General features: G+C 40.0%; 1 protein-coding gene across 6 annotated transcripts in view; it reads left to right on the top strand.

The window, feature by feature from the left end:
* Window positions 1-13,293, top strand: part of KLHL28 (kelch like family member 28) — a 26,243-nt gene that overhangs the window by 9,914 nt on the left and 3,036 nt on the right. For 4 of the 6 annotated variants that reach the window (XM_006777723.2, XM_006777719.2, XM_006777720.2 and 1 more), the window contains exons 2-4: window positions 5,505-6,403; window positions 9,275-9,718; window positions 12,186-12,394. In XM_006777723.2, coding sequence (XP_006777786.1) covers window positions 5,505-6,403; window positions 9,275-9,718; window positions 12,186-12,394 — 1,552 coding nt within the window. Of the gene's footprint in view, window positions 1-4,338; window positions 4,759-5,504; window positions 6,404-9,274; window positions 9,719-12,185; window positions 12,395-13,293 lie in introns of those variants that run through there. The other 2 variants (XM_015557362.1, XM_006777718.2) reach the window with 2 other exon arrangements.

Here is a 13,293-nt window from a genome sequence, read left to right as displayed (position 1 = left end):
ACAGTTTTCTAATCCATTCATCTACTGATGGGCACTTAGGCTGTTTCCAGATCTTAGCTATGTTGAATTGTGCTGCTATGAACATATGGGTGCATATATCCTTTCTGATTGGTGTTTCTGGTTTCTTGTGATATATTCCTAGAAGTGGGATCACTGGGTCAAATGAGAGTTCCATTTTCAGTTTTTTGAGGAAACTCCATACTGTTCTCCACAGTGGCTGCACCAGTCTGCATTCCCACCAGCAGTGCACGAGGGTTCATTTTTCTCCGCATCCTCGCCAGCACTTGTAGTTTGTTTATTTGTTCATGATAGCCATTCTGACAGGTGTGAGTTGGTATCTCAAAAACATGTATGTGTGTTTATGAGTTTGTTTACATATATGTGTGTGTGTATGTACATTTACAAATCAATATTATATTATGCTCTCACTAGAGGCCCGGTGCACGAAATTAGTGCATGGGTGCAGTCCCTAGGCCTTGCCAGCGATTGAAGCATGAGCGTCGGGCATGGAAGGGCAGGTCCCAGCTGACCTCTGGGCCCCTGCACACCCCCCTCCACCTGAGTCATGGCGCCCGAGTCCCCATGCAGAGATGCGGTGAGCATGGCTGGACATTGTGGGCCAGGGCACAGCGTGGGTGTCTGCGCTGCCCAGCAGTGCTGCATGGAAGCTGGGAGGGCAATGTTCTCTCTCCCGTCTGGCCTCGCAGACCGGCTTCTTCGTGAACCCACAAGGAGCCTGACTGGCCTCTGTGATCCCAGTGGCTGTGGCCTGGCTCACCCAGAAGAGGCCGCGCAATGCAGGACAGCCTCCTTGCAAGCACTTGGTACCTGAGCGCCGGGGCTTCCCTAGTGCACGAGCCCTGGTGTCCAGGGGAGGGTAGCAGGGGGAGTGTGAGTGAGCTTGGCAAACACCCCACATTCTCACTGCACCTCTGTCCCTGTCACCCCTAAGATAGCCAGCAAGAGGTCGCAGCCACGTGCCCGGGCGCCATAGGAGGTTGGTCGCTGCCACCCACCCCCAGTTCCCTGTCCTAGCCCAGGGCCCATCCCCAGTTGGGCGATCAGGGCCTGCTGGCTGCTGGTTGCTGTCTGTGGGATGATCTGTCATGGCTGGGTCCCCCACCCACCTCCCTCAGCTCCTGGGAGCCGGGTGGTGGCCCTGCACCCCGCTCTCACCCCTGGTCACCATCGGTGGGGCAATCAGGCCCCCACTTGTACCCGCCTTGGCCTGGCACCACCTGCTCACCTCCACCATCCCTCAACGGTCCTGCTCCTGTCAGGGTCCATTGAGGCTGGCAGTGCCTCCACTGCCGCCCGCTGCCAGCGCCATGTTCTGTGCCACCCCCGGGTAGTCAGCACACATCATAGCGAGCAGTGGAACTCCCGGTTGAACTCCTGGTCGAGGGGACAATTTGCATACTCAGCTTTTATTATATAGGATATCCTATATTAATGGCAATTTACCAGTGTTGAACTGGATATACAAAAATCTACTTAAGGATCTGTCACTGTGTTTCCTATTTATATTAAAAATGAATCTAACCAATAACTCATTAACTTCATGTAAGAATCATCACTTCTGCAATACTTCGTGTGGCCTAGAATGTTAATGGTACAAGGTGGATTTTTTTTCTAGTAATGAGAGATGATACAACATAGAAAGCAGAATACTTTTTAAGCAGATAACTTAAAAAATTTGCTAGTAATAAGATAACTTACTGGTAAAAAAGATAATATTTATCAAGAGCTTACTAAGTGATAGGCTCTATTTCTTATTATATTGTTATTATTAACTTTTTATCCCTTGGTTTTTCACATGATATCCTCAGTTATCCTTTTTTTCCCAGACTTATTGTTCTCAGTTTCATTACTCATTACACATAATTTGAATTTTCTCCTCCTCATCAGGTACTAGACTTTGTTTAGCTTCCTTTTACAGGATGGTATCCCAAATCTGTCCTCTAGATGTTTTCTGATATTTTCAGAGCAAAGAAAGAATGTGCTAAGTCTGTATATTATAATTCTGTTGATGCAGCTTAAACTTACATAAACTTAGTGTATTAAAGTAACTAAAATTAAAATCCTTAAGCCCTCTAAAGACATCCTACAGATGAGTTTTTTCTCTCTCTTATTCTATACTTGTATAGCTGTTTTGGAATTCACTATAGAATCTTAGCATTTATTCCTCTGAAACTTCTTGTTAGATGTCAGTTCTTTTGGATCCTTGTTTTATTATCCAGTGTTTTCACTGTACTTTGCAGCTTCATGTCATCTGCAAAACTAGGACAAATTTCTTTCTCCTTTGTTACAATTTCACAGATAGAAGATTTGTTCTTACTGTAAATCTTAGCAACCTTACATATAATTGTTTTCCCCTTATTAAGTCGAAATTCTCATCTTTTCACTTAAAGAAAGCACTTTATGGCTTTCTCGGCATATCTGAATTGCCAACATCACTACTCTTACAGTTTGGGGCCATTATTAAGTAAAATAAATGTTACTTGACCACAAGTACTGCAGTACCATGACAGCGGATTATAACTGAGACAGCTACTCAGTGGCAAATGGGCAGGCAGTGTATACAGTGTGGATACACTGGACAAAGGGATGACTCATGTTCCAGGTGGGCTGGAGCAGGACAGCCCAAGATTTTATTATGCTACTCAGAACAGCAAGCAATTTAAAACTTGCAACGTTTTTTTTCTCTAGAATTTTCCATTTAGTATTTTCAGACCACGGTTGACCAGGGGTAACTGGTTGGTGCGTTTACAGGAGGCAATTGACCAATGTTTCTCTCAAACAGTAATGTTTCTGTCTCTCTTTTTCTCTCTCCCTTCCTTTCTCTCTCAAATCAATAAACATCCTCGGTTGAGGATAAAAAAATGCACAGGAATGAAGTGCTGTACTCACTCCTACAAATATTTATATTATTTAATAGTGTTAGGAATTTTAATTTATTGATAATACTTTTAAAATAGGAACTAAATCATATACTTTTTTATTTTCATAACTTGTGTTTGAGATGTGAATGAGACAGAAAGGAAGCGGTTTATATTATATAGGTGTTTTATGTTTTATGCATTATAAACAGCTGTGATCTAGTTTGAAGTATTTATGTATTAATTTTTAAAATAGTTGTATTGATTTCAAAGAGGAAGAGAGAGGGAGAGATAGAAACATCACTGATGAGAGAGAATCATTGACTGGCTGCCCCCCGCAGACCCCCCTCTGGGAATAGAGCCCGAACACTGTGTATGTGCCCAGTTGTCCTGACCAGGAATCAAACTGTGACTTCCTGGTTCATAGGTAAATGCTCAACCACTGAGCCACGCCAGCCCAGCTAATTTTCTTTTTTAATCCTCACCCAAGGACATACTCAGAGAGAGAAAGAGAGGACGAGAGAGAGAGTGTGAGAAAGAGAGAAACATCAACGTGAGAGAAAGAGACACATCATCCGTTGCCTTCCATACATGCTCCGACCAGAGATCGAACCCACAACCCAGGTATGTGCCCCAACCCGGAATCGAACCAGCAACTTTTTGGTGCATGGGGTAGCACTCAACCAACTGAGCCACACCAACTGCACTAATTTCTTTTTTAAAATTTTTATTTATTTATTTTAAATATATTTTTATTGATATCAGAGAGGAAGGAGAAGGAGAGAGAGAGAGAGATAGAGACATCAATGATGAGAGAGAATCATTGATTGGCCGCCTCCTGCATACCTCCCACCTGGTATCAAGCACGCAACCTGGACATGTGCCCTTGACCAAAATCAAACCCGGGACACTTCAATCCACAGGCTGATGCTCTATCCACTGAACCAAAACATCGAGGGCTAATTTTTTTTAAAATGATTCTTTCTACCCCACTTCTTTTAAAAAAAAATATTTATTGATTGAATTCAGAGAGAGAGAGAGAGAGAGAGAGAGACCGAGAGAGAGAAAGAAGAGAAGAGAAGAGAAGAGAAGAGAAGAGAAGAGAAGAGAAGAGAAACATCAATTTGTTGTCCTACTTATTTATGCATTCATAAGTTGTTTCTAGTATGTGCCCTGACTGGGATTGAATCCATAACCTTGGCCATGGGGACGATGCTCTAACCAAATGAGCTATCTTAGCATCTATATATTAATTTGTTATGTCTGACGTAACAAACTACTACAATCTCAGTTGCTTAAAAAACCAGAAATTTATTCTCTTACTGTTCTGAAGGCCAAACATCTGAAATTAATATATCTGGGCTGAAATTAAGGTGTTGGCAGGGCTGTACTCCCTCTGGAGGCTCTAGGGGAGAATTTGTTCCTTGCTTCTTCCAGCTTCTGGTGGCTGCCAGTATTACTTGGTTTGTGGCTCCATCACTGTACTCTCTGTCTCTGTGGCCACATCACCTTCTCTTTTGCCTGTGTCAAATCTTATAATAAACCTGTGATTATATCTAGGGCCCACCAGGATAATCTCCCCTTCTCAGAATCCCTAATCATACCTGCAAAGCCTTTTATTGCCATGGAAAGTAACCTTCAAAAGCTCCAGGGATTAGGATGTGGATGTCTTTTTAGGGAGCCATTATTTAATCTACCACAGTCCTTATTGCCTTTCACTTGTTCTTCTTTTTTCCCTCATCTCTTTTCTTCTCTCCGATTTTTTTTCTTCATCTTTCAGAAGCACAGATTGTGTGGGTATGATCTGAAGTTGTGATCAAGAGTTGAGTAGCCCTGGCTGGTGTATCTCAGTGATAGCTCAGACTTTAATTTAATGAAGGTAAATAGAAGAGTTGGCAGAATTGTGATCCAAAAGTCAATTGTCAAGAGACCTTTGTGGTTTGGGGCATGAACTCATAATCTGTGGGCCTCTGTTTCTTTTTCATTTTTTAAAAAATTGATTTCAGAGAGGAAGAGAGAGAGAGAAACATCAATGATGAGAGAGAAACATTGATCGGCTGCCGCCTGCACACCCCCTACTGAGGATTGAGCCCGCAACCCTGGCATGTGCTCTTGACCAAAACCGAACCTAGGACCCTTCAGTCCATAGGCTGACACTCTATCCACTGAGCCAAACTGGCTAGGGCAGGCCTCTGTTTCTTAATATCTATGTTGAAGGAGTTGAATTATATGACTGGTTATATCCCTTTTAACTTTAAAAGCCTCTGTTGCCTGGCTGGTGTGATTCAATGGTTGAGCATCAACCTATGAACCAAGAGGTCACAGTTTGATTCCTGGTCAGGGCACATGTCCAAATTGCAGACTTGATCCCCAGTAGAGGGTGTGCAGGAGGCAGCCAATCAACGATTCTCTCTTATCATTGATGTTTCTATCTCTTTCTCCTTCTCCTTCCTCTTTGAAATCAATAAAAATATATTTTTTAAAAAGCCCCTGTCTGGTATTTAGCATAATGTATGTAATACACAACAAACAACAAATTTTATTTTTTTTTGTACTATTAGGAAAAAATATCATATTGGCAAGATTATTTTGAATTAACTGTTTGTGCTTTTTGTTTTTCTGTAGATGGACCATACATCCCCGACCTACATGCTTGCTAACTTAACACACTTACATTCTGAACAACTTCTGCAGGGTCTGAATCTTCTTCGTCAACACCATGAACTCTGTGACATCATTCTTCGAGTAGGTGATGTTAAAATTCATGCTCACAAAGTGGTACTTGCCAGCATCAGCCCATATTTCAAAGCTATGTTTACTGGAAATCTTTCTGAAAAAGAGAACAGTGAGGTTGAGTTTCAGTCCATTGATGAAACTGCTCTCCAGGCTATTGTGGAATATGCCTACACAGGGACTATTTTTATTTCACAGGACACAGTGGAATCTCTCCTTCCAGCAGCAAACCTACTCCAGATAAAACTTGTCCTGAAAGAATGTTGTGCATTTCTTGAAAGCCAACTTGATCCTGGTAATTGTATTGGAATTTCTCGTTTTGCAGAGACGTATGGTTGTCATGACCTTTATTTGGCAGCCACTAAATATATATGCCAGAATTTTGAAGCTGTTTGCCAGACTGAAGAATTTTTTGAGCTTACACATGCTGATTTGGATGAAATTGTTTCCAATGACTGTTTGAATGTAGCTACCGAAGAGACTGTTTTTTATGCACTTGAATCTTGGATCAATTATGATGTACAAGAACGCCAGAAATACTTAGCACAGCTACTTAACAGTGTGCGCTTACCATTGCTAAGTGTTAAGTTTCTCACTAGATTGTATGAAGCAAATCATCTTATTCGTGATGACCGTACTTGTAAACATCTTTTGAATGAAGCCCTGAAGTACCACTTTATGCCTGAACATAGACTCTCTCATCAGTCAGTCTTGATGACACGACCTCGCTGTGCTCCCAAAGTACTTTGTGCAGTAGGAGGAAAATCTGGACTGTTTGCCTCTTTGGATAGGTAAATAGAAGGATTGATATTAATAGATTTTATATTTTCTAAATGTGCTTTCCATAATTTTAAAATAGTTTGATTTTCTTATTTTTTAAAAATTTGCTTCTTTTTTCTCTCCTTCCTAAACACTTACCTGATTGTTTTAATGACATTGTCATTCATTCTCTACACCACTTAATTATTAACACCCCAACTTGCAGTGTACAAACCTCATCTCTTCTGGGTACTTACTAACTTTTCTATTTTATGTCTTTTTTATTTGTGAAACCATTTGTGTCTTTATTAGGGTCACACCAGGTCAGAGGGATTTATTATTGCTAGCTATATCAGAAGGTGCTAAAGAGGAGAGCTAGAAATCTGATGAGGGAGACTTAGGGCCAACATTGGGTTTGAATGAATTCAGTTAATTAGAAGAACCACTAAAGAAATAAGAAAAAGTAGGATATCGATACAAATCATGGACTTTATATGCAATTTATTTTCTTCACTATAAATTTTTGTAGTGACAGTAGTAAAAAGTGCTTTATTTTCTAATAACTTGGAGTTGTCAGACTATTTCTATGAAGAGCCAAATAATAAATATTTTAGACTTTGTGGCCATATGGTCTCTGTTATAACTACTCAACTCTGCCATGTGTGAGAGAAGTCATAGACAGTACATAAATGAATTAGCATAGCTAGGTTCCAATAAAACTTTATTTACAAAAGTATTGAGCTGAATTTGGCCAATAACTGTTATTTGCCAATCCTGATTTAGAGCATTATACAAATAACTTTTATATATTGAAAATATAACTGGATGTTATCTTTGCTTTTCGCTTAAAGGGGATTGCTTCATGAAAACTTTTGTGTTTGATATATTTCTTCAATACTGTGGATTTCTTTCCGGCTATTTCCAAAAATTTGGTAGATTGCTTTCCCCGCCTCAGTGGTAGGGTGTTTTATCAATGTCAACTGATATATTCTGTATCTTTTAAAAATATCTTTTTATTGATTTTAGAGAGAGGAAGGGGGAGAGAGAGAGAGAAACATTGATGTGAGAAAGAAACATCAACCAGGCTGATCAGAAATTGAACCAGCAACTTTTCAGTGCCCAGGGATGCACAGGATGATGTTCAATCAACTGAAGCACTATTCTCAATTTTCTGTGCATTATTCCTTTGTGTTATAATTTTGCCATATCTTTTATGTGCCCCAATATATCGTTAGTTTTTACACTTTTTCTTCTTCTTTTTTTTTTTTAAAGAATAGTTTATTGATTTTTAGGGAATGAGGAAAGGAGAGGGAGAGAGAAACATCGACGTGAGAGTACAACATTGATTGGCTGCCTCTTGCATCCCCCTACCAGGGATTAAGCCCACAACCCAGGCATCTGCCCTTGACTGGGAATCCATCTGGCAACCTCCTGGTGCACAGGATGACGCCCAGCCACCTGAGCCATAATGGCCAGGGCTATCCATTTTTATATAAATGAAGTAGTACTATATATATTTTTCAGATATGTGTTTCCTCGCTCAGCAGTAAGTTTATAAAAGCATGAGAGACTGCATAAGGAAATAGTTTATTTAGTTCCATTGGTGTGCGGTATTATGTGGACATAATACTTTCTACAATGAACATGTTAATTATAAAAATAAATTGAAATGCTACACACATGCAGAAAACTTCACAAATTCTAAGTGTACAGCTTAGAATTATCACAAAGTGAACATTACAAACCAGATTAAGAAATAGGAAACATGACTAAAACCCAGAAACCATCCTTGAGTTCCCTCCCTGTCTTCCCCGAAGGTCACCACTATCCTCATTTTTAATCCAGAGGTTAGAAATGTTTTTGAACTTCATATGACTGAAACTATACAGAATATAATTTTCTCAATTTTGGCTTCTTTCCCTCAATGTTATATGTGTAAGATTCATCCCTGATGCATGTAGCTATAGTTTGTTCATTTCATTGCTTTGTAGTATTCTCTTGTATAATATGCCGCAATTTATCCACTTTTTTGTTGATGAACATTTGGAACATTTAAAAACATCCAGTTTTTAACTTTTACAAATAATGCATCTGTGACATCCTTGTACATGTATATATGTGTACTTTTCTCTTGGGTATACTAGTATATCTAGGAATGGAATTGCTCAGTCATAGGGTGGACATACCATCTTATTTATTCACTAGAGGCCCAGTGCACAAAATTCATGCACTTGTGGGGGGAGGTCCCTCAGCCTGGCCTATGCCCTGTCTCAGTCCAGGAGCCCTCACTCCTCACCACCTGCCTGCTCACTGCTCCTTACTGCTCAGCTTGCTGCTCCTTAGCGCTGCCCCAGAGGCAGGAGAGGCTCCCGCCATCACCACTGCACTCAGCAGCCATTGAGCCTGGCTCAATGCAGGGGGAAGCTCCTGCATTGAGCGTCTGCCCCCTGGTAGTCAGTGCGGTCATTCTGGTCGTTCTGCTGTAATGGTCACTTAGGCTTTTACTATATAGATTCTTCTTTTGATGAATGATTGTGTTGTGCTGCTATGAACATTTCTGTATATGTGGCCTGGTGTAAAACTGTAATATGCATTCAATAGAATACATATACAGGAATGAAACTGCTGTCAGGCATGTATATATCTTCAACTTTACCAGAAAATGTGAAATCATTTTCCAGGGTAGTTTTGCCAGTTTACACTCTCACCAACAGAGTATTTATTCCTTGCTCCACATCCTTGTCAGTAGTTATTATCTGACTTTAAATTTTTCCCAGTCTGGAAAGTGTGTCATAGTTTAATGTGATTTTAGTTTCATGTCCCTGATTACTAACGAGATTAAACATTTTTGTTTATGGACCATTTTGATTTTTAAAATGTAATTGTTTCTGCTTATTCTTTAGTGTGGAGATGTACTTTCCTCAGAATGACTCTTGGATTGGTTTGGCACCCCTAAACATGCCTCGCTATGAATTTGGAATATGCGTTTTAGACCAAAAAGTATATGTTATAGGTGGTATTGAAACTGATGTGCGTCCTGATTTCACTATCAGAAATCATGAAAATTCAGTAGAATGCTGGAATCCTGATACAAATACCTGGACTTCTCTTGAGAGAATGAATGAGCACCGAAGTACCCTTGGAGTGGTAGTACTTGCAGGAGAACTTTATGCTTTAGGTGGTTATGATGGACAGTCTTATTTACAGTCTGTAGAGAAGTATATTCCCAAATTAAGAAAATGGGAACCTGTGGCACCAATGACTACAACACGAAGTTGTTTTGCTGCAGCTGTGCTGGATGGAATGATATATGCCATTGGTGGGTATGGTCCCGCCCACATGAACAGGTATTTAACTTAACCAAGCTGTAGATTTTTAAAGTATTAACAATTAGTGGCCCAGTGCACAAAATTTGTGCAGGCGGGGTCGGGGGGTTGTCCCTCAGCCCCGCTTGCACCCTCTCCAATCTGGGACCCCTCGGGGGATGTCCGGCTGCTGGTTTAGGCCCGATCCCTGTGGGCCTAAACTGGCAGTCAGACATCCCTCTTGCAATCCAGAACCGCTGGCTCCTAACTGCTCACCTGCCTGCTTGCCTGATCGCCCCTAACCACTCTGCCTGCCGGCCTGATTGCCCCCCTTCCGGCCTGATCACCCCTAACTTCCCCACCCCTGCTGGCCTGGTCAGCCCCCAACTGCCCCCCAACGCCAGCCTGATTGCCCCCACCTGCCACCCCCTGACGGCCATCTTGTGGCAGCAATCTTGTGATGATGTGGGGGCAGCCATCTTGTGGTGGCCATCTTGTAAGTTTTATGTATTATTACTAGTGGCCCAGTGCACAAAATTCATGCCGGCGGGGGGCGGGGGGTGTCCCTCAGCTCAGGCTGTACCCTCTCCAATCTGGGATCCTCTGGGACTTCTGGCTCCTAACCCCTTGCCTGCCTGCCTGATTGTCCCTACCGCTCTGCCCTCCAGCCTGCTCGCCCCTAACTGCCCCCACCCCACCGGCCTGATCACCCCCCTGCCCTCCCTGCCGGCCTGATCACCCCAAACCTGCCTTACTTGGCCCCACCACCATGGCTTTGTCCGGAAGGTTTGCCTGTGTCTAATTAGCATATTATCCTTTAATTAGTATAGATGATTTCTGGTTTTTAAACAATTTGTGTGTATAAATTAACTTCCCCTTTTAATTTTTAAAGTAATAATAATAGACATACCAGAAATTTAATCTGCCCTATAAGTATAATTATAATTGTTTATGTGGGGATTTAATACAAACCTAAGAGTCAAATGCTTCTTACTAAATTTTATATTCAATCAATATAAATGGATGGATTTTAAAGTTCAGAAATCTGAAAATAAGATTAAGTTAGACAACTAGATTTTGGGTGGTGTGTGTGTAAATGGCCTGTTATTGCACTGCTTAATAGAATAAAAAGGTGAAAAATGCAATTCCTATATGCTTACACTATGTATGTATATTTATTTTAAAATATATATTTACTTACTTAAAAATATCCTCACCTGAGGATATTTTTCCGTTGATTTTTAGAGAGAGTGGAAGTAAGGGGGAGAGGCAAACATCCGTGTGAGAGAGACCCGTTAATTGGTTTCCTCCGCACCCAACCAGAACACGCCCTTGACTGGAATTGAACCCAGGACCCCTTAGTCTGAGGGCCAACGCTCTATCCACTGAGCCAAACTGGATAGGGCCCAGGCATACATTTCTATATTTTGAAAAATTGCTGGCAGAGATTTATAAGATGAAAGACTAAGTATTTTAGTTTTGAGATACTCTTGACGTTTTAAGTTTTTGCTACAGTTTATTGACTCTTATCCAGTGATTTTGCTCTAGAGGTTTTTATTGTGGTGTCCTTTCAGAAAGTTATAATTTAGTCTATATTCTAGTCTAGTTTCTATTCTAAATCCAGAATTAAGTTATTGACATTCAAATGCTTTAGGATTTTTTTGAGAGGTTAGATTAAGACCAGAACAAGCTTAAAAAGCTTACCTTTTTGCTGCCTCAAGGCAAAGCATAGGCTACATGGCCTTCTGGAATGTTCTAGGGAAGCTCTTGTAGAAATTCTGATTTGATTCAGATTTCCATAGGATAGCTTGAAAATGCCAAGTGTTGTCTGGAATGCAGATTTGACTTACACCCTTGAATTCTCCTAAATCACTGAGATTATTATGATTAGCCAATTTTTGCTATGAAATCTGCAGTGTTTGCTTTGCAGTAAACCACTGTGAATTCTCCTGTAAGAAAAAATCCCTCTTCTTTCCTTCTTTTCCCTTTTTCTTGGCTGTGTAGAAGAAGACTCTTAATATCCTTAGAATACATCTATATTCAGTTTGTGATTTTCAAAGTTCTTTCCCATGTGTACTCATTTGACTATTCTTCCATGGATCCTTTGAGGTTGTATTATTGCCATTTATGTAGCTGAGAGGAAATATGAATTACCCAGGATTACACAAATCCAAAGTGGTAGGGCTAGGGTTCATTCAGCTCTAAATATGGTGCATTAAGCACTTGAACCCAGGTTTTCTGGCTCCAAAAGTTCTATAACATTAATATACCTTGCTGCTTACACAATATAATGGGATAACATATGGCTATTTTTGCACCCATTCCACAAGGTAAACTTTTATCCCTGCAATCTCACCAGCAAAATCAAAACATTTGGGACAAATTACTCTGGTTTTATATCTGTCTATTTAACTTTTAAAAGTTCAAAGGTGGGGTTTAGTGTTGATTTAGTAGGAAGAGTAACACAAAAAATATGTGAATTAATTTATTCTTTTGTGAATATTTGCAGTGTGGAGCGTTATGATCCAAGTAAGGATTCCTGGGAGATGGTTGCATCTATGGCAGATAAAAGGATCCACTTTGGTGTGGGTGTCATGCTGGGCTTTATTTTTGTGGTAGGTGGACATAACGGTGTCTCACATTTGTCAAGCATTGAAAGATATGATCCTCATCAAAATCAGTGGACTGTGTGTAGACCAATGAAAGAACCCAGAACAGGTAATAATAATTTACTGATTTCGAACATAGAGGATAATATTTTTATAGTGATGTTCTTGGAATAGTAGTTCTTTGGAATATAATAGTAAAGAGTATTACTTGTTCAGAAAAAACACACTTTTGTGGTAAACTTGCAAGACAACGAGATTAGACAAAACCACATAGATTTCTTTATTGTGGTTTTAATATGCCAGTGTGCATATTATCATTTCTTAAACTTGGAGAACACATTTTGAGATATGCTGGTAATAGAATGTATCTTATGGAAACTTTTTGTCCATATAACAAATGCCATCTTTTTATATGTTATACACATACACAGACACAGAATCCTTGGATGTTCTATTTTGTTTTCTATTGCACATCAGCACCTCTATATTCACTTTCAAATGTCCTCTCCTCCTCAAGGGGTATAGTTAAGAAAAGTCTGAATTTCAGGGTTCCTAGAGAAAAACAATTACATTAAGGAAAAGAAGAAATTATCTTTCAGTTCTACTAAGTAACATCATTTTAAAGGGAAAGTTTTAAGTTACTGATGGAATATGTTAGTATTCTTTGCTTTTGTGATTTAAGAAACTTGTGAAACATAAACATGCAAAGGAAACTGAAAGGAACAATGGAATGAACTATTAGTTGTTTACTATAGTTTGTGTAGCATCATTGCGAGAGAAAGCCATAAAAGAGAATGTAAAAAATTTAGGCAGCCTTGTTCTTTTTAAAACTATAAAATATAAAGTAAAATTTTTAGAGCATAAATTATGTAGCTCAATAGATACTTTTGAATGTTTCAATATATAGGTTTCCCCTGCTCCTCAAAAAAAGAGCATTATTATGAAACCTTTCCTAAACCTTTTCTAAACTAGAAGCAGTTACCTTAGGTGGCTTGATGGAGATGCTGA

This window comes from Myotis davidii, unplaced genomic scaffold (genome assembly GCF_000327345.1).
Source record: "Myotis davidii unplaced genomic scaffold, ASM32734v1 scaffold409, whole genome shotgun sequence".
Lineage (NCBI taxonomy): Eukaryota > Metazoa > Chordata > Mammalia > Chiroptera > Vespertilionidae > Myotis > Myotis davidii.
This window is presented reverse-complemented; position numbering and strand designations above follow the sequence as displayed.